This window comes from Euprymna scolopes, chromosome 35 (assembly GCF_053919585.1).
Source record: "Euprymna scolopes isolate OS-2025 chromosome 35, ASM5391958v1, whole genome shotgun sequence".
Lineage (NCBI taxonomy): Eukaryota > Metazoa > Mollusca > Cephalopoda > Sepiida > Sepiolidae > Euprymna > Euprymna scolopes.
Window position 1 is genome coordinate 15392556 of NC_136516.1, and position 26940 is coordinate 15419495.

The window sequence follows — 26940 nt, forward strand, 5'->3', positions numbered from 1 at the left end:
AACTTCCCTACACAAGAAGCACCAAAAAAATCCTTTTGATGTATGTACTATTGTACTACTGGTCACAGAACGAAGATATCATATTCCCAAAAAACATGGAAATTGATCAAATAGTTTTATTTTTTAACTATGAAAATCAAGTTTATAAGTAAGCCAAAAGGAACTATCTCGCATCGCCATCAAGGGCAGATAAGTCAACAATAATTAAAATTTGCGAGATCAGCTTTATAATGCTACCGATTTCACATTAATCGCATTAAATCGCTTAAAAAATTTTCTTTGTAAAAATAAAAACAATCTTCATGAATTTACGTGATTTTTGGAATGTGGCATTTACGTGTCGTGACTGGTACGTACATTATAAAGATTTTTCTGTAATTTTCATTTTTTTAAAATTAGGTTGAATTCTAAATAAGGTCCTCCTCGGCTGGTATAATGACGACTAGTTGAAATTTAATTGCGTTCGCGTGAGGACCAGTTGCGATATAGTGGTCTCCCCAGGTGGAGGTCATTACGACGTCTAATAGCATAGTGATGAAACTAACGTCGTCGTCGTCTGTTGCCGCCGCTGCATTGCGTTTACTTGTGCCAGCAGCAACCAAACCAAGTCGCAGCTGCTTCGACTCCGCTTGTTCGCTATCAACAATCAACAGAAACGTCCTTGTCAGCCGACTGAAGGGTATCGTCTGCTATCGGCCGTCTTCTAGCTTCAGGAACCCACTTAACAAGAACAACCATTATTTCCCACTGTTCACGCATTGTACCCAGGAACAGAAAAGAAGTGGGCGACAACTAACGAGCGCGCAGTTTTCCAACACACCGACAGACAACAACACAAACATTATAATGGCTTCTAAGAAGAGAGTTTGTATTATCGGATCTGGAAATTGGTAAGTGTTAATATTGGTTCTTACTAAGAATTTAACCTAAAAAAAAAAAAAAAAAAAAAAAAAAAAAAAATTATAGGAAAATCTTTATGATGTAACGTACTCGCTACGGAACCGAAATATCATATTCCAAAAATTACGTAAGTTGATCGAATAGTTTTATTTTTATATGACGGGTACATACATCATAATTAGTAAATTCTTTACCTGGTTTTCCTTTAAAATGACGACATTTTAAGGTTTTCGAGTATGCTGAAAACGAATATCGCATTCAAATTTTCCGCGAATAAGTAGTTTTCCGGATACGAAGCAATATAATTTCTGTTATTGCTAGTGGCTATCTTGGTACGCGCGCTTTCCTGAGATTGCGTTTACTCGCACAAGCGCGTACCAAGATGACCACCAGCAATAACATAAATGTCGTTGCTTAATATCTGGAAAACTACTTATTTGCGGAAACTTTAAATGCAATATTCGTTTTCAGCATACACGTAAACCTTAAATAGTTGTCACTTTAAAGGAAAATATTAAGGCGAAAAACATACCGATACTTATTCCATCTCACTGTAAAAGTCAGAGACAGTGTCAGTCTGTAGTGTTGAATAGTCTCCCCCCTCCACAAAACGCGACACACAAAAATTTCTGTGATTGGACTTATCAGGAGTTCCCGTTTAGGGCACCTCAGGTAACCGAAAATAAACCAATCCCTCACTTCTGAAGAGTAAGGTAATATGTGAGAAGATGGTTTCCTCAGACCGAATAGCACCATGAGTGTGGGGTGGGAGTTAATCCTTTATTTTGGTGAACCTGAACCGACGCTAGAAATGTCAAAACTCAAGGAGACATTGTGGTCGGACTGGTCGGTTGCATAACATTTTATTTTATAATTGTTGGTAACTAAAAAAATAAATAGGTTTGTTTACCCACATCCTTTCCCTTTTCAGTAGTAAAGTCGGGCACAAGGTCAATTTATAATGGAGGACCCTTCCCCAACAAATAGTGGTACTCTGGATGGATGAAAAAGATAGCTATGATCGGCCCTGTCGGCGTTCTTTTGTGAGATCATTTAAACAGGCGATAGACCAACCCTCTCGAAAGAAGAGATAATGCCTGGGAAGATTGCTTCCTGAGATCTCACCCTAAAGAAGAGGAAGTTCTGGTGTTTTGATACCTATCTGTGTTTGTTCGTAAATGAATTATTTGCTTCAAATCCTATTTCAGTCACGTAAATTATTAGAGTAAAATCGATTTTAGTATTCCACCGAGACAACTTATCCTCACCATGTTTAAAAATAAATAAAAATACTGACTTAGAGTGAATTTCGTCGTACACGTGAAATGCCAAAATAGTTCAGAAAAATATAGTCGCCATCTTTATAAAGATGTCGACAAAATGGCTAGCTAAGAAAGAACGATAACTCGAATTCATAATTTTCTAAATGTGGAACCGTGAACCAGAATGTTATGAACTTGAGTTATTGTTCTTCCTTAACTAGCCTCTTTCTCAACGTGTTTATAAAGATGACAACTATATTTTTCCGGCCTAGTTTCATAATTTCGACGTTTCACGTGAACGATTAAACTTAGTCTTTTTGATATATATTTTTTTAAAATTGTTTTCATCTTAATTTTAGGTAAAATTGGTCGTTGATCATAAATTATATTGTGAGTGTATATATATATATATATATATATATATATATACTAGCAAGGAAACCCGACGTTGCCAAGGATTGAATGATGATCAATGAATATTTCACACTCTTATATTTTTATTGTCATCGAAATCCGTGAAATCGCCTGGGAGGAAGCTTCACATGTCTCCATGCAGTAACTCGGTCCAAAATATGTTATTCTACATTGCACTCTAGAGAACCTACTGTTTCTTTTATAAAATTATTTTGTATAAACTTCTTTCCAGTTAACGAAAAAAAAAAAAACATTAAGAAATTTACGTGCGGGGTTTGAACCTACAGACCACGTCATGCAATAAAAAACCCCAAAAAATAAAACGCGTGAATTTTCAAGTTTTCTAAAATTCTTTGCAGAAAATAAAGATACGGCAATATAAAAATATATTCTAATGCATATAGATTTATTCATTTATTCAATATGGATGTTGCACCAATCAAGGGTGTAGGATAAGTAAAACTCTTTATACCGTGCTATTTCGAAGCCTAATGCTTCTCATCAGAAGAGGAGAGAAGATGCTAGGTAACATATTAAGGATGCGACGTCTAATGATAGCTACATATGCTGCACTTCTATTTCTTGTTCTCTTTCGGTGGAGGAGAAATCCTTCACGACTGAGACAATTTTTATTTTTGTACCTTTTCTCCACGTTAAAAAACGACCCTGGTGTCTAACTCTGTCCCGTGGGGAGGCATAGTAAATAGGTACATTAGGAGCTTGGCCTTCGGGACAAGATCAAAGTGTAGTATCTGTTCCGGCAGATACTGCAAGCTATGACTAGCTAGGACTAGCTATGACTAGCAAAGACCAGATGTGGGGGCAACCTCACATGCCTGACCTTTAACCAGCTCCCATTTCCCACCTCTCGGGAGCTGGTCCCCTTTTTCCCTTCCCCCTCCCTTCACTCCTCACATTAAAAATTGGCCTTGTGCCTAATTTGCTCGGTGGGGGAGCAAATAAATACCATCTGTTCTTCAGATGCTGCACTTCTATTTCTTGTTCTCTTTCGGTGGAGGAGAAATCCTTCACGACTGAGACAATTTTAATTTTTGTACCTTTTCTCCACGTTAAAAAACGACCCTGGTGTCTAACTCTGTCCCGTGGGGAGGCATAGTAAATAGGTACATTAGGAGCGAAATAATTGTGAGTGAGAGGAAAATGGTAATATATATTGAAACTGTTGGGGGAGGGAAATGGGAGAACTACAGCGATCTATGTGATAGAGGAGAAATATAGCTTTTTTATAAAATATTGAATCTACCATGGCATACGTGGTATACACCTATCTTCATTTTCTAATAAACGTTATATTTCTCCTCTATCACATAAATCACTGTAGTTCTCCCATCCCCCCCCCCCAGTTTCAATATATTACCATTTTCCTCTCACGCACAATTATTTCACTCCTAACAAAGCTATTGCTAGATGTGGCATTCCTAATATGTTAGCTAGCATCTTCTCTTTTCTTCTGATGAGAAGCATTAGGCTTCGAAATACCATAGTATAAAGAATTTTATTTATTCTACACCTCTAATTTATGTAATATCCTTACTGAATAAACAAGTATATCTATATGCATTAGTATATATTTTTATATTGTTTTTTTTTTTTATTTTCTTCATATTCTATACTAGCTGGTCACCCGGCGTTGCCCGATTGTACAATACGCTTAAACATGGTATTTTAATTCATGCAGATTGCATATGTATTATTATAGAATCAATTCTCTATTGAATACTATTCTCTATTGAATAATTTGCCCGGTCGACTAATTCAAAAAATAAAATAAAATAATAATGATAATGTTCATCAAATTCCATTTCTGTTTGTTTTAGAATATCATGTCAGCTGATATTTAGATTTGATGATGAATGCCCTGGAAAGTTACTTCTGATTAATGTTTACTTTTAAAATATGCAAATGAAGAAATGATTTGTGGCAATTTTAAATAGTACCTCTTCTTTTATCGTAAATTGAACTCATTAATAAGAAAAAATTAAAAATAAAATGGTGAAGGACACCCGGGCTTGAACATAGGATCATTTGACTTGTAGTCGAATGCTCTACCACTCAGCTATATTTCCTGATGTCAATAAATCTGTTTTTAAGAAGATATCATTTGCTAAGATTTTATTATCTCCCTTGCCGGTGTAACATATAAAAATTCTTTTTTATCTATAAAAAAAGCTATTTTTAAGATCAGAGTTTTTCGATTTTTTATATTCATTGGATGAATTTCTGTACAAAACATATCTAAAGACACTGCCAGACATATAAATTACATTTGTGTGAAATTTGCAAAGGATAAGCTCAGGTGTTTGGAAACTTATGAAGTAGGAACTCACACACACACAATGTTACTTTTATATAATAGTACCTATTTACAATGCCTCCCACCGGGACAAAGTTAGACATCAGGGTCGTTTTCTAATGTGGAGAAAAGGTACAAAAATAAAAAATTGTCTCAGTCGTGAAGGACTGTTCCTCCACCGAAAAATGGAAGTGCAGCATCTGAAGAACAGATGGTATTTATTTGCTCCCCCACCGAGCAAATTAGGCACAAGGCCGATTTTTAATGTGAGGAGTGAAGGGAGGGGGAAGGGGAAAAGGGGACCAGCTCCCGAGAGGTGGGAAATGGGAGCTGGTTAAAGGTCAGGTATGTGGGGTTTCTCCCACATCTGGTCTTTGCTTGCAGCATCTGCCAGAACAGATACTACACTTTGAGGTATTTATTTGCTCCCCCACCGAGCAAATTAGGCACAAGGCTGATTTTTAAAGTGAGGAGTGAAGGGGAAATGGGGACCATCTCCCCGGGGAGTAGGGGAGCTGGATAGTGACAATTGGTATGAAGGGTTTCCCCTACATTGACCAAGGTCTTATATGTGGGGTCGCCCCCACATATGGTCTTTGCTTGCAGTATCTGCCGGAACAGATGGTATTTATTTGCTCTCCCACCGAGCAAATTAGGCACAAGGCCAATTTTTAATGTGAGGAGTGAAGGGAGGGGGAAGGGAAAAAGGGGACCAGCTCCCGAGAGGTGGGAAATGGGAGCTGGTTAAAGGTCAGGCATGTGGGGTTGCCCCCACATCTGGTCTTTGCTTGCAGTATCTGCCGGAACAGATGGTATTTATTTGCTCCCCCACCGAGCAAATTAGGCACAAGGCCAATTTTTAATGTGAGGAGTGAAGGGAGGGGGAAGGGAAAAAGGGGACCAGCTCCCGAGAGGTGGGAAATGGGAGCTGGTTAATGGTCAGGCATGTGGGGTTGCCCCCACATCTGGTCTTTGCTAGTCCTAGCTAGTCATAGCTTGCAGCATCTGCCGGAACAGATACTTTGATCTTCGCCAAAAGGCCAAAAAGTAGATAGAATATATATACAGACGTTTTATGATATTTCAGCCAATTTAAAGAAATAAAAAAATTTAAGTAAATGGATCAATAATTTAAATAAGTGCCAACATTTTTGTTTAATGTCTGTCTTTAGAAAGATTTAATATAAAAGTTTGAATTTATTAAAATGCATGTATATTGAAGCGGTTACTCTCTAAATATGTGCCAAATTTTATCAACTATTTTTTTTTTAAGTGGTTGCAGGAAAAATTAAACTACTGTGCATATTTATGCAAATGTTAATTTGACTTCAGTATGTTTTTGCTTTGTTTTAATGTAATTTAAAAAAAAAAAAAAATTTGTTGTAAATATTGGTTTGTTTGCTGATTTTTACTACTTATTTTGCAAATATCAATTTGTTCTCCAATTTTGTTAGTAATTTATTACAAAATAAAGCATACCTTTCCTTAACTCTACCACTAACCCCAAGTCTGGGTGGCAAGACACCCCAAACAACCCAAGTAAAAAAGATTCCATTAGTAATAGAATTAATAGTATAGTTTCAGTTTCAGACGGATACCAAATTTCCATTAGTAATAGAATTAATAGTATAGTTTCAGTTTCAGACAGATACCAAATTTCCATTAGTAATAGAATTAATAGTATAGTTTCAGTTTCAGACGGATACAAAATTTCCATTAGTAATAGAATTAATAGTATAGTTTCAGTTTCAGACGAATACAAAATTTCCATTAGTAATAGAATTAATAGTATAGTTTCAGTTTCAGACAGATACCAAATTTCCATTAGTAATAGAATTAATAGTATAGTTTCAGTTTCAGACAGATACCAAATTACCATTAGTAATAGAATTAATAGTATAGTTTCAGTTTCAGACAGATACCAAATTACCATTAGTAATAGAATTAATAGTATAGTTTCAGTTTCAGACAGATACCAAATTTCCATTAGTAATAGAATTAATAGTATAGTTTCAGTTTCAGACAGATACCAAATTACCATTAATAATAGAATTAATAGTATAGTTTCAGACAGATACCAAATTTCCATTAGTAATAGAATTAATAGTATAGTTTCAGTTTCAGACAGATACCAAATTTCCATTAGTAATAGAATTAATAGTATAGTTTCAGTTTCAGACAGATACCAAATTTCCATTAGTAATAGAATTAATAGTATAGTTTCAGTTTCAGACGGATACCAAATTACCATTAGTAATAGAATTAAAAGTATAGTTTCAGACAGATACCAAATTTCCATTAGTAATAGAATTAATAGTATAGTTTCAGTTTCAGACAGATACCAAATTACCATTAGTAATAGAATTAAAAGTATAGTTTCAGACAGATACCAAATTTCCATTAGTAATAGAATTAATAGTATAGTTTCAGTTTCAGACAGATACCAAATTACCATTAGTAATAGAATTAATAGTATAGTTTCAGTTTCAGACGGATACCAAATTTCCATTAGTAATAGAATTAATAGTATAGTTTCAGTTTCAGACAGATACCAAATTACCATTAGTAATAGAATTAATAGTATAGTTTCAGTTTCAGACGGATACCAAATTTCCATTAGTAATAGAATTAATAGTATAGTTTCAGACAGATACCAAATTTACATTAGTAATAGAATTAATAGTATAGTTTCAGTTTCAGACAGATACCAAATTTCCATTAGTAATAGAATTAATAGTATAGTTTCAGTTTCAGACGGATACCAAATTTACATTAGTAATAGAATTAATAGTATAGTATCAGTTTCAGACAGATACCAAATTACCATTAGTAATAGAATTAATAGTATAGTTTCAGTTTCAGACGGATACCAAATTTCCATTAGTAATAGAATTAATAGTATAGTATCAGTTTCAGACAGATACCAAATTACCATTAGTAATAGAATTAATAGTATAGTTTCAGTTTCAGACGGATACCAAATTTCCATTAGTAATAGAATTAATAGTATAGTTTCAGACAGATACCAAATTTACATTAGTAATAGAATTAATAGTATAGTTTCAGTTTCAGACAGATACCAAATTTCCATTAGTAATAGAATTAATAGTATAGTTTCAGTTTCAGACGGATACCAAATTTACATTAGTAATAGAATTAATAGTATAGTTTCAGTTTCAGACAGATACCAAATTTCCATTAGTAATAGAATTAATAGTATAGTTTCAGTTTCAGACAGATACCAAATTACCATTAGTAATAGAATTAAAAGTATAGTTTCAGACAGATACCAAATTTCCATTAGTAATAGAATTAATAGTATAGTTTCAGTTTCAGACAGATACCAAATTACCATTAGTAATAGAATTAATAGTATAGTTTCAGTTTCAGACGGATACCAAATTTCCATTAGTAATAGAATTAATAGTATAGTTTCAGTTTCAGACGGATACAAAATTTCCATTAGTAATAGAATTAATAGTATAGTTTCAGTTTCAGACGGATACAAAATTTCCATTAGTAATAGAATTAATAGTATAGTATCAGTTTCAGACAGATACCAAATTACCATTAGTAATAGAATTAATAGTATAGTATCAGTTTCAGACAGATACCAAATTACCATTAGTAATAGAATTAATAGTATAGTTTCAGTTTCAGACGGATACCAAATTTCCATTAGTAATAGAATTAATATTATGGTTTCAGACAGATACCAAATTTCCATTAGTAATAGAATTAATAGTATAGTTTTAGTTTCAGACGGATACCAAATTTCCATTAGTAATAGAATTAATAGTATAGTTTCAGTTTCAGACAGATACCAAATTTCTATTAGTAATAGAATTAATAGTATAGTTTCAGTTTCAGACAGATACCAAATTTCCATTAGTAATAGAATTAATAGTATAGTTTCAGTTTCAGACAGATACCAAATTTCCATCTATAAAGGCAAAATCTGTGTGACCATTTCGTGTATGTCTCACAAAGGCTTTTTTCGTAAACGCTCATGGGGGGGGGTTACGATCACTTAGAATTGTTTATATACCCACTAGATAATAATATCTAGGATTTGGGAATGCGTGTTACGTCTAGATTTATTTATTTGATTTTTACAAAATTATTGCTATTTCAGCTCGTCTTGTGTTCGTTCAGCTTTTTCGTATAAAAAACGAAACTAATTCAAAGCTAAGGCACTGTTCCCGACAATCGCACCGGGAAACGTCCAGAAGCAATCAGCTTTGATCAATGTGGGGCCAAACTCCATATATCAGACAATTGCTATTCAATCTGGACAATGGGGAGCTGGTTTCCCCCTGCCCAATATCTTGGGGAAAAAAACAGGCAAAGTTGTGTAAACAAACCCAAAAGCTACCCCACAGCAATAGTTAAGTTTGCTCCTTCTATTTGGCCTCATTAATGAGGTCAAATAGAAACAGAGCAAAAGTTAAGTCGGCTACTTCTATGACCTCATTAATGAGGTTAAATAGAAGCAGTAGAGTTAATTTTTATTGCGCCCACGGGTCAATTCTTTTTTTATTACTTAAATTCAAACATGTCTCTGTTAGTATGTCACGGTGGCTCAGTGGTTAACGTCACACGATTTTCTTTTCACACTTTAATTTCCAACTTTGCCTCAAGGTTCGGGTTCGATCCTCATACTCACCTACCAAAACTTTTTCTTTTTTTCTTTTACCCCCCCCCCCTCGGATTTTTGATTTACCCTAAACCACACACACCTCCAAACACCTGGGCAACGCCGGGTACCCCCCACTAGTTAGTAATAGAATTAATAGTATAGTTTCAGTTTCAGACAGATACAAATTTCCATTAGTAATAGAATTAATAATATAGTTTCAGTTTCAGACAGATACCAAATTTCCCTTAGTAATAGAATTAATAGTATAGTTTCAGTTTCCAAATTTGCATTAGTAATTACTGCCGTTTTTAGTAATTACTGGTGGACCTACCTTTGTCACAATGTCAACTAGTGCACTAAAACAATAAATGTTACAACCTTTTTCTCTGTTCAAATAAGATACAATGTGCTTGTTTCATTCAGAAATCATTCACTCGTTAAAAGTGGATCAGAAAGTCCGGTTGAAATTTGAAACTCGACGACATGTAATGAATTAGAAAAAAAGTAACTCGTTAGGTCAGCCATTTAACTTGGGTTAGATTGTTTCATTCTGGAAAAGAATAGGTTAGCAGAGCCACTTAATAATAATAATAAAAAAGTGACAAAGTTGAAACTTAGGGTATTTATGCAGAACATGAACCGTGCTGAAAATAATCGCATTATTATTTAGAAATCCATTCTTAACATGGGAAGAGGTGCTTTTTTTAACAACCATTCTGTACTTTCACTGAAAAATATGATAAACAAAAGCTATCCTAAAAATTAAATTTAACTTGAAAATCCTATCCAAAAACATTACGGTCCCTAATCTTGCACAAGTACCAACATTTGTCTATTTTTCTATAGCTAAAGGTTAAATAGTATTATTATTTGTGGTTATATTTCCTTTCTTTTTTACTTGTTTATAATGAACAATTCCAGCCTTAAGTTTTATTATCTTGGGGGTGGAGAGAGAGAGACATTTAATAATAAGAGCGATGGGTGAGAGCATTAATCAACATACAGTGAGAAAGGATGAAAGTGATAGACTAAAATGCAGTGAGAATTAGTTGGTCAGCTAATTGCAAATTACGTTTTTTTTGTTATATATACTTCTGTGAAAATATACTTTATTCACTTATATTTCCTTTTTATATAAGCCAATCATTATTTAAGAAGCTCAATGTAATTACAGAGCATATAATGAATGAATAACAAAAGTCTATATTCTAAATTCTATGATGTTGACCGTCTTACAATTTATTCCTTTAATTCAGTTGACATTTACAATTCTTTACAGTATCTGTTTCATAGCACAAAATCAATCACTTAATTATTATATCAATCAGTGAATCTATTTTGCCCTTAACTCATCAGAAGAAATAGCAACAATCAATCCACTAAAAGGAAATAAAATGCGTTTGAACATGATTAAAAATCCAAAAATTACAAAGGAATATTTTATGTTACACTGGGCAAGGGAGATAATAAAATTTCAGCAAATCACTTCTTCTAAAAAAAACAAAAACGGATTTATTATAATCTGGAGGTATAGCTTGGTGGTAGAACATTCAATTACAGATCGATGATCCCCTGTTTAAGCAGGGTGTACCTCACCATTTTATTTTAATTTTTTTCTTATTAATGAGTTCAATTTACGATAAAAGATTAGTCACCATTTAAAATCGCTGCAAATCATTTCTTTGTTTGCATATTTTAAAACTAAACATTAATCAGACGTGAATTTTCCGGGGCATTCATCGTCAAGCCCAAATATCAGCTGACGTGATATTGTAAACAAACACAGACAGAATTTGATGAAAGACATTTAATAAAAATGTTATTTTTATCAACACACACACTCTCTCTCTCTCTCTATCTATCTATATATATATATAAAAATAAAAAATAAAAGTTACAATAAGTTTACTAAGGTAATCAAAATGGTAAACTTAAAATATATTATAAATATTAAAGAGTTAATATTTACAAGTAAAATAAACTCGGCCAGATATAAAAAGCTCAATAAAACCGAAAAGGAAATAGAACTTATAATATCTTTTATTAAACATATTTTATTAATCATTTGTTAATCATTTGTTCATATATATATATATATATATATATATATATATAAACAAATCATATTACTTCCAGGGAATATAGAGGAGGCGATCCATTTATAAAAAAAAGATCGTTTCTCTTGTATTTCTGCATTTTATATGGTGTTATTAACCATGACCTTTTTGTCTGAATTAATCAAACTCGCAAAAATAGGTCATGGACGGATGCATTTACTGCACATGACTGATGAGGCTTTTTAATTGAGTTAATTTTGTAAAATTCATGTTTCCATTGGTGGTGGGGTACTTTTATTGCTAACTAGCAGGCCGGCCGGCGTTTCCCGGTCGTAAAATACGCATAAATATTATATTTTAATTCATACAGAAACTGAGACACGTGCAATCGAGTATTATGTTTTTTCTAAACAATTCATTTCTTGTAAATAAAAAGAAAATACTCGAGCTGAGATCCAAACCAAAACTTAAAGACAGTGAGTTAAATATGATAACCATTAGGCCAGTTTGACATGTGCTTTAAAAAGTGTTTTTAAACCTACTTATTCTTAAGATAATGTGAACGATTCGGGCATACACAGTCATGAAACAGTTGACAAACAGGTAAAAATGCGATGCCCCCCCCCAAGTATCAAGTTTTCAATTTTACCTTCTTAGCAATCCTTATGTCCAGATAAAACCTGATTAAAAAGTTTTCTAAATGCCTGAATACACTACATACTAACTTTCAAGTCAACAATTCGTTGAGTATAAAGGTTGAAAAGTGCCCTTACATATTCACATATTCTCACTTTTATTGTGCTGTATCCTCAAGCCATACAGAGCATCCCCAGGTTGCGGATTGGGGAAACCCCTCTATTTATAGAGGGCAGCTTTGAATATTAAATTAGAAGCCGCTGACAATGAGGAAATTATATGAAAATGAATACCAAAAATAATCCATACTGGCTGACCATCGCCCAGGATAAAAAGGGTCCCTTAACTTGTTTACACACCAGACGAGAAAAGGTATTTGAGAAAAGGTATAATCGGATAATGGTACTACCATGACAGAGGTCCACTTGGATCAGCCAACAGATCGTGAATTAGATCCTGGCCCCAAACCATTATGTGCAACTACAAAAAAAGGAAACAGAAGAGGCCTAAAAACCCAACCCTGGACAGTTGCACAAAAGAAGGTATTATTATATTGCTACCATTATTCAAAGTTTGAAAAATGGAGCAGAACTTCGAATGAGATCCTAAAAGAGAAAATCAAGAACTCTGACCTCCCTGAAGACTTTTCTAGATATACATCGTTAGTCTAGTGGTCGCCATCAATTTGATGTTTTAATACCTCATTGTAATACAGTTTCCTATTCTAGTAGCTTCTTTCCAAGGATTTTTAAATTTAGTATAAACTGGCAGGCCTCCCGACATTGCCTGGTGGTAAAATGCGCTTAAATATGATATTTTCATTAATGCAGATTTCGTATTTATTATTATATTGGACTCAAATATGTAGTAATGATTTAAAAAGTTTAAAAAAATTCCATTTTTTTAATTTTCACACTTTTGCACCGATTTTCCCCAGTTAAAACCCAAATATAAAGTTTCACATGGGTTTGAATACCCTATATATTAAGTTTCATGTCTGTAGACCAAAAACTGACAGAAGTTTTGTAGGTAAAATTTTTTAAACAAATATATATACACATACATAAATATATATAGAAAGAAATTTGTGTTTACTATAATCTTTTTACGCAAATATTACGCAAGTATAAATCGTGTAGAATATCTTCATGAATATAATTACACGTAATAGTTAATTAAAGTTGATCATCCCATAAGAAAACCGAAAAAACTAATAGGGAATTCAAATGAATGTTTAAAAGAATATGCAAATTAGCTAGATCTTTTGCTAGTGAATGCATTTCTGCAACCCATATATAAACAAAGTTGTATTTTCTTTTTAGATAAACAAAAAAAAAAGTTCGCCTTTTTTCTTCTTGGCTTGAAGGCCAAGATCTTTTTTCTGTTATCAAAGTGTAGTATCTGTTTCAACAGGTGTTGCATTCAAAGTAATATGTGGGGGTAACCCCACATATCAGAATATTGCTCTTGAGCAATCAGTTTAGGCCAATGAAGGGGAAACCCTTCATACCAATTGTCACTATCCAATTCCCTCTTGGGGGAACTGGTCTCCCTCCCCTCACTCTCCACATTAAAAAACGGCCTTATGCCTTGTTTGCTTAGTGGGGAAGCAAATAAATAACTAAATAAATAGAACAAAAAAGATTTTTGATATGAAAATAATACACAAAAAATCCAAATTTATAGGAGTATAGATAAAAAAAAGAAGAAAATTTAGTGCTTCTTCAGAATCCTCCCAATAAAAAAAAAATCTGTGATGTATTTAACCGTGATAAAGAAAATATCTTACACCAAAATCCACCTCCATCAATATCCCTAGAACAGGTAATCAATCGATTTGATTGAAAAATAGACAATTACACCGATTTCGATGACAATGAAAGTATTGGAAGTGTGGACCTTTTGTAGATCCTAATTAAATTCCAAGCAACATTGGGCCTCCCTGCTAGTATTTTATATGGTTAAAATATATATATATAAAATTTTTTTTGAAAACAAACATTGATTAATTCAACTTAATAAAAAGGTAGATATTTTGCGTGGTAGCTATTTGATCTGAAATGTTTAAAAGAAGGGGATAAAAAGATGATATTCTTGTTTTGTGTACTTGTGCTAAATGCTCAGTTTTCACATTCTTGGAAAGAAGAATTTCTTTGGGTAGTTTTGCTTCTTTTTTTACGTTTTGGTTTGGTAAGAAGGATGAATTACTTTCTGGTGCCTGAAATACATTGCCTCATATGTTGAGGATCCCATAGTACACTGTTATCAACTTCCCAATTCTTATTTGGCAACTCTCCAGTATCCAGTACCCCAGTTCCTACAAAACCTAAACGAATGACCTAGAATTTTTGTATAAGTACTTAGACCTGACTAAAAGGCATCGTAATTATCAAGCCTAATAAAATGGTTGGTATATTTGTGATAAATATTTTAGATATCAAACAAACTGCAATTTGATATTTGAAGCAGTTTTTAAAAATCTGGTATCGTCAAATGTTTGCAAATCTATTTGATATCGTAAACTGTTTTCAAACCTATTTGATATCGTCAAACGTTTTAAAATATATTTGATATCGTCAAACGTTTTAAAATGTGTTTGATATCGTCAAACGTTTTAAAATGTGTTTGATATCGTCAAACGTTTTAAAATGTGTTTGATATCGTCAAACGTTTTAAAATGTGTTTGATATCGTCAAACGTTTTAAAATGTGTTTGATATCGTCAAACGTTTTAAAATGTGTTTGATATCGTCAAACGTTTTAAAATGTGTTTGATATCGTCAAACGTTTTAAAATGTGTTTGATATCGTCAAACGTTTTAAAATGTGTTTGATATCGTCAAACGTTTTAAAATGTGTTTGATATCGTACAAACGTTTTAAAATGTGTTTGATATCGTCAAACGTTTTCAAATGTGTTTGATATCGTCAAACGTTTTCAAATGTGTTTGATATCGTCAAACGTTTTAAAATGTGTTTGATATCGTCAAACGTTTTAAAATGTGTTTGATATCGTCAAACGTTTTAAAATGTGTTTGATATCGTCAAACGTTTTAAAATGTGTTTGATATCGTCAAACGTTTTAAAATGTGTTTGATATCGTCAAACGTTTTAAAATGTGTTTGATATCGTCAAACGTTTTAAAATGTGTTTGATATCGTCAAACGTTTTAAAATGTGTTTGATATCGTCAAACGTTTTAAAATGTGTTTGATATCGTCAAACGTTTTAAAATGTGTTTGATATCGTCAAACGTTTTAAAATGTGTTTGATATCGTCAAACGTTTTAAAATGTGTTTGATATCGTCAAACGTTTTAAAATGTGTTTGATATCGTCAAACGTTTTAAAATGTGTTTGATATCGTCAAACGTTTTAAAATGTGTTTGATATCGTCAAACGTTTTAAAATGTGTTTGATATCGTCAAACGTTTTAAAATGTGTTTGATATCGTCAAACGTTTTAAAATGTGTTTGATATCGTCAAACGTTTTAAAATGTGTTTGATATCGTCAAACGTTTTAAAATGTGTTTGATATCGTCAAACGTTTTAAAATGTGTTTGATATCGTCAAATGTTTGCAAATGTGTTTGATATCGTCAAATGTTTGCAAATGTATTTGATATCGTCAAATGTTTGCAAATGTATTTGATATCGTCAAATGTTTGCAAATGTATTTGATATCGTCAAATGTTTGCAAATGTATTTGATATCGTCAAATGTTTGCAAATGTATTTGATATCGTCAGATGTGTTCAAATCTATTTGATATCGTCAAATGTGTTCAAATCTATTTGATGTTGTCAAATGTGTTCAAATCTATTTGATGTTGTCAAATGTGTTCAAATCTATTTGATGTCGTCAAATGTGTTCAAATCTATTTGATGTCGTCAAATGTGTTCAAATCTATTTGATGTCGTCAAATGTGTTCAAATCTATTTGATGTTGTCAAATGTGTTCAAATCTATTTGATGTTGTCAAATGTGTTCAAATCTATTTGATATCGTCAAATGTGTTCAAATCTATTTGATATCGTCAAATGTGTTCAAATCTATTTGATATCGTCAAATGTGTTCAAATCTATTTGATATCGTCAAATGTGTTCAAATCTATTTGATATCGTCAAATGTGTTCAAATCTATTTGATATCGTCAAATGTGTTCAAATCTATTTGATATCGTCAAATGTGTTCAAATCTATTTGATATCGTCAAATGTGTTCAAATCTATTTGATATCGTCAAATGTGTTCAAATCTATTTGATATCGTCAAATGTGTTCAAATCTATTTGATATCGTCAAATGTGTTCAAATCTATTTGATATTGTCAAATGTGTTCAAATCTATTTGATATCGTCAAATGTTAACAGATCTAGTTAATTTCTTCAAATGTTTTAAGATATATTAACAGATATGTGGCATTAATTTGTATATTAGGACAATGACAGTTGTGAAAAGGATGAACGGGAAAGCACAGAGTAGTCCATTTTTTGTGGTGTGTGTGTGTGGGGGGGCAGTTGAGAGAGATAGAGTGGACGGACGATGATCACGGTTGAAGTCAGGAGTTAACAAGGAGTTCGAATGAATATTTATTCTTATTTTTAAAATCTTAGTTTCATTCAAGTTAATAAGAACGGGTATTATTCAGATTCAGCTATTCAATTCATTTGTTTACTGATTGTTAAAAAAAATAAATTTGTTAAAATCAGCATGTTACGGCTTTTTTTTTTTTTTTGATCGGCTGGTGTTGATATTGGTATCTCTGATAATTTCCGGAATAAAATACTTGCAGAATAGACCACATGAAGGTTGCCCGCATCCATAAGTGAAAATGCAGCTATGGAACCTACAGGATTTGCACTTGACTTGCCACATGACTTGGACACATCCAATGCATGGCAACCGACTAACGGTCAAGAAGATTTATTAACTTTGATTTCCCTGGAGCCTGTCCAAGAGACTGACCTACGAAGAGTTGAAGTGATAAGGTTAACAGAAGCATTGGAAATGGATCGAATCAAGTGGAGATAAGCCATTCGATCAAGTCGACAACCAAACATCTGACTTTTGAACTCCAAGAACAAGCGACAATAAAGGTGCACTAGTAGTAAGAGTAGAGCAGTCTGTCTGAAGATATTGGCTTCCTGACTTAAATGTACCAAATATTGATATTGTTTTTTTTTCTTTTCTCTTTGCAAAACTGTCATGTTCTGCAAAGCCAAAGACAAAAACAACAATTTTTCTCTACAAAACAACCAAACTGAACGCTGTGAATAAATATTTGAAGATATAAACAATTTGAAGCATAAAAAAACTTTTTCAAAATTTCTGGTTCAACATTAACTAACCTGAAACGGTTGATATGCTATAAAACAAAACAACCAAACACAAAATGACGATGTAGTAGTAGTAGTAGTAGTAGTAGTGGGTGTTGTCTAAACAAACTGGGGTCCTGAATATGACCTTAAACTATATCCGATGGTGAGGCCCCAGCTTGCGGGCTCTGGGGAGTGTGGAGCCACCCTTTAATTGCCATTGCTCCCATGTCCACTCTGACCCGGAGTGATAGTACCTGTTAGGGCCCCAACTATGGGTTAAATAGAAACTGACTTGCAAAAAACAAATATATTCTATTAAAAAAATTTTCTTCAAAATCACTGGATTCGGCATTAAATAACCTGAAAAGGGTTGATATGCCGTAAAACAACCAATCAACCAACCTAAACAAACTACAGAAGCATTAAAATGTACACTCTTTGGCACTCAATGATGCAGTCAACATTCGACCATGTTGACAACTCAAACGTCCAATTCTCGAACTCAGGGGAACAAGTAATGATAAACATGCAATAGTAATAGTAGTAGTAGTTGCTCAGTTTGTCAGTCTATATCCATGTCCCTTTCACCACTCTTATTATCCAACTCAACCTTTGCTTTGAGCTGATCAGCAAGTGTGTAGCCAGGAAGGATCAAAGGAGGGTTCAAACTTATGTACTAAAAATTTTACAAAATATAATGTTTCGTTCGTTTCAGTAAAGTTTTGTTTTGTTCATTTTTTTTATTATAATCTAAAAATTGCGATTAATACTCATTGAATGTGCTTATAGCATGAAATTTAAATATTTTGATTTATGTAATTTTTTTACATAATTACTTTGTCAAAATATTTTGATTTATGTAATTTTTTTTTATATAATTACTTTGTCAAAATTACTCAACCCGATAAAAATAAAATGCAATTTTTAGGTTGCCCTAATTATAGCTTTTCATATTTCACAGATTTTCTTTTGTTAAGCTTTCGTACCTTTTGCCACATTCTGGTTATAATTAAATACTGATATATGAAGTAAAACGGAAAAAAAAATAACCAAACGATATGAAAAGTTTTGTTTTGTTTTCATACAAAAAAAAAAAAATGAAAATAAATTAGTAAATATTTGAATGAAACAAAATGACATGAATCAAACCCTGCAAAAAGGTGGGTAAACTTGGACGCATTATTGTGAAATAGCAGGCAAAATTATTTCACAAGCACTTAATAATTCCTCCAGGCAAATTATTTACAACAAGGCAAATACCTGCCTGCCTATCTCTGGCTGTCCTACTGGCACTTTAAATTAGGGGAAAAAAAATTTGGTCAAATTTTCCAGAGGCTGGGCAGTCCAAAAAACACTGAAAACACGGCTGGTAATGCCCTTGCTGATGAGAAACCCCTGATTTATTAAATTAATTTCAAAATATGTGTAGAAAAAATGTGATCTTTGAGTGATGCTTACCATGGTCCTTTCAGCTATTAGCATAATTGGGGTACTAAATATAAAATTGGTCCAGCAAATACTGTAAAATTGATTTAAGAATTTAAGTATTACCTGGTGCTTATGTGTTTTAAAAGTTAAAATAGATATGTTTATAATTTGCGTTGGGTTACATAGTAATATTGACAGATTATAACCTTAACAGAGTTAATTAAACATGTTTTTGTGAAAAGCATTACATGTGAGTGACATCGAATATTGTTGAATATCAAGTCTGGGATACTAGAGTCAAAACCTGTGCAAAGGAAATAACATCTGGTTAGTTGACATAGAGACACCCACCTGGCTGGAGGCATAATATCTGGTTGCAATTTCATGAGCATGTCAAGAAGGATATGTCAAAGAGTTGCAACTTAGAAGAAAGTATGTGTCTTTTTGTCCAGTGTGTTGTGACTATGAAGAAGGTATGTGCCTCCTTTGTCTGGTGCTAAGCAGACAAAGATGTTTAATTGTCCCGTATTAAATTAACTGTATTTTATGTGTAAACACAGACACTCATGCATTATGCATACACAAGTTCATATTAGACAATGATAGATAGACTGTTATAAATATATAAATATGCATATACACTCGTTATATAGGTAATACAATTACATGAACATGTAGCTCCCGCTATATACACAGCTATACAACATATACGGTTTGGCCCGTATTGCATATACACACAGTTATATAACATTATTGTCATTCTTTTAAAAACAGCAGAAATATATAACTAGCAGGGAGACCCAACGTTTTCTCTGATTAAATGATGATCAACAAATGTTTCACACTCCCATATTTTTATTGTCATTGAAATCAGTGAAATCACCCATTTTCCAATCAAAGCGATTGATTGCCTGCTCTAGTTAGTGACCCATCACGGTGCGCCAGGAGGAAGCTCATATACCTCCCTGCAGTGACTTAGTGCACAATAGATTATAGTCTGCATTGCACTGTAGAGAACCTACTGTTGATTTTATAAAATTATTTTTATATAATGGCTTGAAAATTAAGTTTAACGTACAAAAATCAAATATCATGATTCAGTTGTGCTCTAAGCAGAAACATTCATTTCAAACACACCCCTGTTATATCAAAGAACCTACTGTTGATTTTATATGCCTGGCCTTTCGGCTTGTGTGGTAATAAAACTTCTGAAATACACTTGTGATGTTAGGCTGTATAAGGTGTTAACTTTGGTCAAAATCGCCTGTTTCTTCTTTCATCGGATTTTTTTTGATTATTGATACTGATTGAATACATTCAGATTGAAAACCTATCTAAGAACACAGCCAGGCACATAAAGTATCTTTGTGTGAAATTTCATAAAAATCAGCTCAGCTGTTTTCGAGTCTATAGGGCACACACACACACACACACACACACACACACACACACACACACACACACACACACACAAAGAAAAAGTTCCTTTTATATAATACACACACAGGCTCCTTCAATCTTTGACGGACTATGGATACTCACAAAGGGGTATCTGTGTGTGAAATTTTTGCGGCAGGAGGTGCACAATCTCCAACCACACCTCTCCTGAGTCAGCATTGTTAAATACCAATGGCAAGTGAAATGTATGTACAGGACAACTGGAAACAAATGCTGAGATAAGCGGAGAGCACATACAGTGCCTAGAATTCCCAAATGGTCACCCATCTGGTACTAACCAGGTTCAACATTGCTTAACTTCGGTGATCTAACGAGAACCGGTGTGTCAACGCGATTATGCCAAATATAATAGTAGAGAAAGAGATATGGTGCCGATATGCTGAACACGTCTTTTTCAGCTGATGGTATAATTGAGCTGCTGAATATATGTTTAAAAACCGAATGTTTGTTTTACTTTTTTCATTTTGTTGATTTAATAATTTCCTGTTTTTATTTCAGGGGTTCAGCAATCGCTAAGATTACTGGGAACAATGTCCGTAGCCGTACGACGCTGTTTGAAACACAGATAAACATGTATGTCTATGAGGAAGTATTGGACGGCAAGAAACTAACCGAAATCATCAACACAACCCATGAGAATGTCAAATATCTACCTGGCATAAAACTACCGGAAAATGTGGTAAGTATTTAATGTTATCTGTTGCAAACCTTTTTCACAGCGAGTGAACATATGACGTTTGTGTTCTTGTGGCATAGTTGGATCTGCTGCTCGTTGTAGAAGGTGACTAAAGTAGTTTTAATGGCTGCCCTTCTTTTCCTTTGCTGTTAGCATCACATGTTAACTACGTGTTGCAGGCTACATGTTGGGACCCTATGCCAGTAAGTAAAGATTATGTTAACGAGTATGAATTTTGGTAAGGATGATCTGGCGACAAATAGAATTAAACCAGGGCAGCTGGCATGATTTAAATGAGGTTGGGAAGGGGTGCATGTTCAGGGCCATGCGAGTCTTTGAAAAATGACAAACAGAATCACAAATTGGAAATATCTGAACAGAATTAGTATTGGAATTGTAAAAATTTAAGCTAAATTTCCAATTCCCAAAACAATTCTTTTTTTTTTTTTTTATACTGGATTTTCTATTATTAGTAACAATGAATTTTTGCAAAAATGGTACCAGAAAAAATTTGCGGGTAAAAATGGCACATGTAAAGATGTAAAGATGGTATGAATGGATAAATAGGAAAATGGCACATCTGTAAAATATAGATGAAAATATCACAATGAGTTCATCAAAATCTTGGATACAATACATAAAGGGAAATATTAAAAAGTTTATGAAATTAAAAAAATAAAATTATATACAGTTTATATAAAATTATATACAGTATAGATGAGGATTCTCTGCCAAATGTCCCCCTTTCCTCCCCCTAAAAAATTTATACTTTTTTAGGCGATTTTAGAATCGGAATCGAAATTGTTAATTTAGAACAGAATCAGTAATTTTATCAAAATCAAGAAGAAATATTGGAATTATCTCATCACTAGTACTAGCATTGTTTGGAGATATGACTGGTGACAGACTAATATCCTGTCATGCAGTATTCTAAGCATCGATTGATAACACAAAGATTAAATATTATATCAGTTAGTTTCTAGATGGATGACCATTTGAGTCTTTTTGTAATTCTTCTTTTGAATTGAAAGTCATGATTAATTTCAGAAAAGTTACCAATGGGTAGCTGATCTGTATAAGTCCTGGAGATGAAAAACAGTTTCTGATGGGTAGATAATCTATATAAGTTCTAGAGATGAAAAAGAGTTTTCAGTGGGTTGAACTTCAAAAGTTTGCAGACAAAGAGCAAAGATCTTTCTTATGTAGACATGAAAAATTATGTGCTGGAATTCTAAAAGATTCAATATTTTTATGGAGCAATTCCGCTTTCTGATGGTTCCATTTGATTGGTCAGTTCCTATTGCCAGTGTCTATACATATTAGGTTAAGAAGAAAGTTCTTGCGAAACTTTAAATTTTGATTTCAAATGTATTTTCAAACAAGTTTTCGTTATAATACCTTTACTTTATATATCATTTTTCGCTCTATCTAATCGTTTAAATTACAATCGTTTTAAAACAATTATGTCTGCTTTTGAGAATGTTGAATACAAGATGGAAAAAAAGCAAATTCACACAATTTTCTTATTTCAATTCAAGCTAGGCCGAAAAGCTGCTGAAACAGCTCGCGATATCAATGAAACGTTTGGCCCAGAAACTACTACTGAATGCACAGCACAATTGTTATTTAAGAAATTTCATTTAGGCGACAAGTCTTAAAGATTATGAGCGTAGTAATCGGCCATTGGATGTTGACAATGATCAATTAAGAGCCTTAGTTGAAGCCAATCCATGCACAACTGTTTGAGAACTTGCTTCTGAATTAGACGTAACGTATACAATGGTTTCCAACCACTTCAAAGAGATTGGAAAGACAAAGAAAAAACTTGATAAATTGAACGACAACCAAAAGAAACGCCATTATGAAGTGTCATCTTCCCTTCTTTTACGCAACAAGAATGACCTGTTTCTTGACCGGGTTGTGACTTGCAATGAAAAGAGGGTTCTTTACGATAACCAATCGCACTCAGTTCAGTGGTTAGACACCGACAAATCTCCACGACACTTCCTAAAGCCAAAGTTGCACCAAAAGAAGGTCATGCTGACTGTTTGGTGGTCTGCGACCGGTCTCATCCATTAGCTTTTTGTATACAGGTGAAACCATTACTTTGGAGAATTACTGTCAACAAATGGATGAAATGCACCAGAAACTTCGACAACAACACCCAGCATTAGTCAACAAAAAAGGTCCAATTCTCCTCCACGACAAGCCCAACTGCACATTGCTCAACCGACACTGGAGAAGTTGAACAAATTGGGCTAAAAATTTTTACCTCATCCGCCATTCTCTCCAGACCTCTCACCTACCGACTACCCCCTTTTCAAGCATCTTGACAACTTTCTGCATGAGGAATTCTTCAAAATCCTAAGCGATATCAAAAACGTCTTTAGTGACTTCATCGCCACCAGAACACAAGATTTTCATGTTGCTGGCATAAATGCACTTGTTTTGCGTTGGCAAAAGTGTGTTGATTCTGATGGTGCTTATTTTGATCAATAAATTTTTGTCCGAGTCGAAATATGTTCATTTAAATTTAAAAGTTAAAAACTGCAAGAACTTTCTTGTCAACCTGATAGAACCTTTCAAATTTATTTAATCATACCTTCTGATTATATAAAAAATATTGCAAACATTTTTTTTTTTAAACAAACCTTTTGTCATTTCCAGGTCGCTGTGCCTGATGTTGTCGAGGCGACCAGTGGTGCAGATATCTTAGTATTTGTCCTTCCGCATCAGTTTGTGAGCGGCATTTGCAAAACTATCAAGGGGAAAATCAAAGCGGACGCCATTGCCGTATCTTTAATCAAGGTAAGTATTCAAAATATATCGTTCTGTTCTTGTTCTTCTGTAACGGAGTGCATATGAGCACGTGTGAAAATAGCAGCAGCAGTCAACGGTATTAGCAGCAGCAGTGGTCGTTTTGAGCACTATGCAATTTAGCAACCGTGTGTGGGCTTGCGTGATAAAAAATAAAGGAAGACAGCATGTGATCGGTGGGGGGGGGAAGAAAATAACGCCCTCTGGGTGAGATAGACATGTGAGACCCCCCCCCCCCCCGTGGTGCAGCGAGAGACTTTTAAGTTGGTGTCGAGACACCAAGACTTTTGTTAAGCTCATGGCAGACGAAATGAAGAGTTAGAATAAACAAAAATAACGCATTTTTCGGAAAGAAATGGTAATAAATGCCTTTTGTTAAAACAGAAAATAAAAGCAGAAAAGTCGGATTTGTTCCTTTTCGACAGTACCAGACGGCGTGGGGGGTCCAAGAAAAGTTTGAACTGTAATGAACACGATTCAAGCGTAACAGCCACGTTACACTTCTAAAGTGGAGGGAGTTGTGTAATGATAATCACACTGTAGTGCCGTGTTTGTTGAGCAGCCATTCGTAAATTAAAAGTGAATGTCAGTAATTTGCATGCATGGACTCTGACCGATTTTAGCTGGTGGTACCAGATCAGGCTGTCTGAAGGTACTGGCTTCCTGACTAAAATGCATCAAATATTGATGCTTTTGTTCCCTTTTTCTTTGCAAAAGTCAATCATGTTATGCAAAGCTATGAATAAAAACAACAGTTTTCCTTTACAAAACAACCAAACCAAACACCATGAATAAATATTCAAAGATATAAGGAAGTTGAAGCATAAAAACTTTTACCAAAATGATTGAATTCAGCATTAAAGAATGCGAAAAGGGTTGATATGCCGTAAAACAAAATAACCGACAAATTTTAAAAGATGAGATAAAACAACAGCTAGGTGGAAGAAAATGGGACATGTTTGTGAACAGTATTCTTCGTTTAACGGGTCTCTTTCTTGTCAGATGTGGGTTGCATGTTGACTATGGCGATACAAAGTCATTTTAGCTAAAGTCATCATCATATCGTATGAATCAGAAGATTTTATTGTTGGAATTGGTTTCCCCGAAAATTTTTCTAGTCTGAATTCTTTCTAGAAAGACATCAGGTACTCACAGGAGGGACCACAAGAAAGTTGTTAACCTCTTGAGTGAAAGTGATTTTTGTGGAATGAATTGGATTCAAACTTGGAACACTGAGGTCATCAGTCGGTGCCGTTAATCGCTGTATCCCATTTTCCCTGTGAAACGCTATCATTTCTCTTGATTCCGATGTGTGATTGTTTGAGGTCATCTTTGATCAAGTCATTTCAAGTCTTTCTTGACGCTTTTCTCTTTTGCCCTTAATTGGATGCTTGTAAGAATGTATGTAAGAATAAAGTTACCAGTATTATTTTGTTTCTTCTGCATCAGATGAGCATCATGAATCACTTCTATGAAATTCTATCGTTTATGTCTATTTCGATGTGCTGTTGTTTGAGTCATTACAAGTCTTTCTCAGCCTGCTTTTCCCTTGCTTGCTCTCAATTGGAAGGTGCATACATCTATTTTTTTAATTTTTTTTTTTTATAAAGGACTCACCACTTATCAAGGCCCTGAGGCCATTTGAGGATAAGGGTTAATGAGAAAATGTTGTAGTAATCGTTAGTAGTGGAAATTTGGTAAATTGGGTTACTTAAAAGGAACGGCTTATCAAGAACTTGTTAACATTGGACTTGAAGACGACCATATTGAAAAACAGGAAAATGGAACAGAGTTTCTCAAGCATGCAGTTCTAAGAAAGAAGCTTTGTTTATGGAATCTACATTTAGGTTTAGGCACAGATAAAGAGTGGGGGAAATTATTGATAGTGGTTTCAGTTAGACGAGTGTATTTTATGAACGTCAGGACAGGGGAAGCATAGATTGGAGCACTTGCCATGAAAATAACGATAAAGTAAAGACATGCTTGCAACGTCTCTTCTATGGGAAAGAGGTTGCAGGGAAGAGAAAAGGGCATCCCCCACTAAGCTACGAAGTCTATTTTAAACTCGGTCAAGGCAGGATAGGCTACTTTTAGCAGCTCCTGCCCAAACATAGCAACAGTACTTCATCCTTGAATGTACTTGGCTCTATAAAGGTAGAGAATTGCATCAGCAGGGAGATATCTACTGCAGCAGTAGAGCGATCCAACCATTTTTCCAGCAGCCTTGGCAAGTTCCAACCTTTGAGTTTTCTCATCACTCTAAAGTAATCAGAATCTAGGTTTATTGTTTAGGTGCTTTGTTCTGCTGGCTGAGATGTATTGTTCTGTAGCAGATGAAATTGCTAGGAACACAAGCAGGAGCAAATTCTCATGGCTCGAAATTTTGAATACACTTCCTTTCTGGCAAAGACCAATCAGAAGCCAGCTCTCAGTCATGTGACTGAGTTTATAAAAGGTTAAACCGGCAACACACTCTCTCTCTCTCTCTTTTTTTCTTGGATGTTGGACCGACAACAACCCCATGTAGAATGGACCTGTCCCTCCTAACTTCTCTCTTGGGACACAACAGACCTCACCCGGCCTTTGGGCTCAGGGTTTGACTAAGACGTGAATACAAACAACCAAACATAGCTATCTTCACACACGGACTTCAATGTGGTACACACCCAAACTCTCTCTTCCTACAGAGCTGTCTCTAATCTTTTACACATGGACGCACGTTTCTACGACTAACTTCAAAAAGACAAATATACATCATAGCTACGGACCATAACTTAAACACACACACACACACACACACACATAAACACTTTTCTCTGTCAACAGGCCTGTCTAATCTTTAATCTATATCTCCATACACGAACGCTTTCCACGACTAACCTCTTATTCCTACTAACAAAGATAACCAATAAAGTTGTTTTTAAATGTTAGAATGAGATTTCATGTCTACGTTTTGGCGACTCCTGACATGATGGCGAACATACAACGCTCGTCGACACCTTATTCTAAAAATAATTCACGTGATGGCTCG

At 34.1% G+C, this 26940-nt stretch overlaps 1 protein-coding gene and 1 pseudogene across 1 annotated transcript in view; one reads left to right on the forward strand and one right to left on the reverse strand.

The window, feature by feature from the left end:
- The first annotated feature begins 485 nt into the window (after positions 1-485).
- Positions 486-26940, forward strand: part of LOC145259706 (glycerol-3-phosphate dehydrogenase [NAD(+)], cytoplasmic-like) — a 50164-nt gene continuing 23709 nt past the window's right edge. Inside the window, exons 1-3 of the mRNA XM_080117382.1 lie at positions 486-890; positions 20915-21095; positions 23760-23900. Coding sequence (XP_079973508.1) covers positions 535-890; positions 20915-21095; positions 23760-23900 — 678 coding nt within the window. The 5' untranslated portion in view covers positions 486-534. The remainder of the gene's footprint in view (positions 891-20914; positions 21096-23759; positions 23901-26940) is intronic.
- LOC145260148 (5S ribosomal RNA) lies at positions 20647-20763 on the reverse strand (annotated as a pseudogene).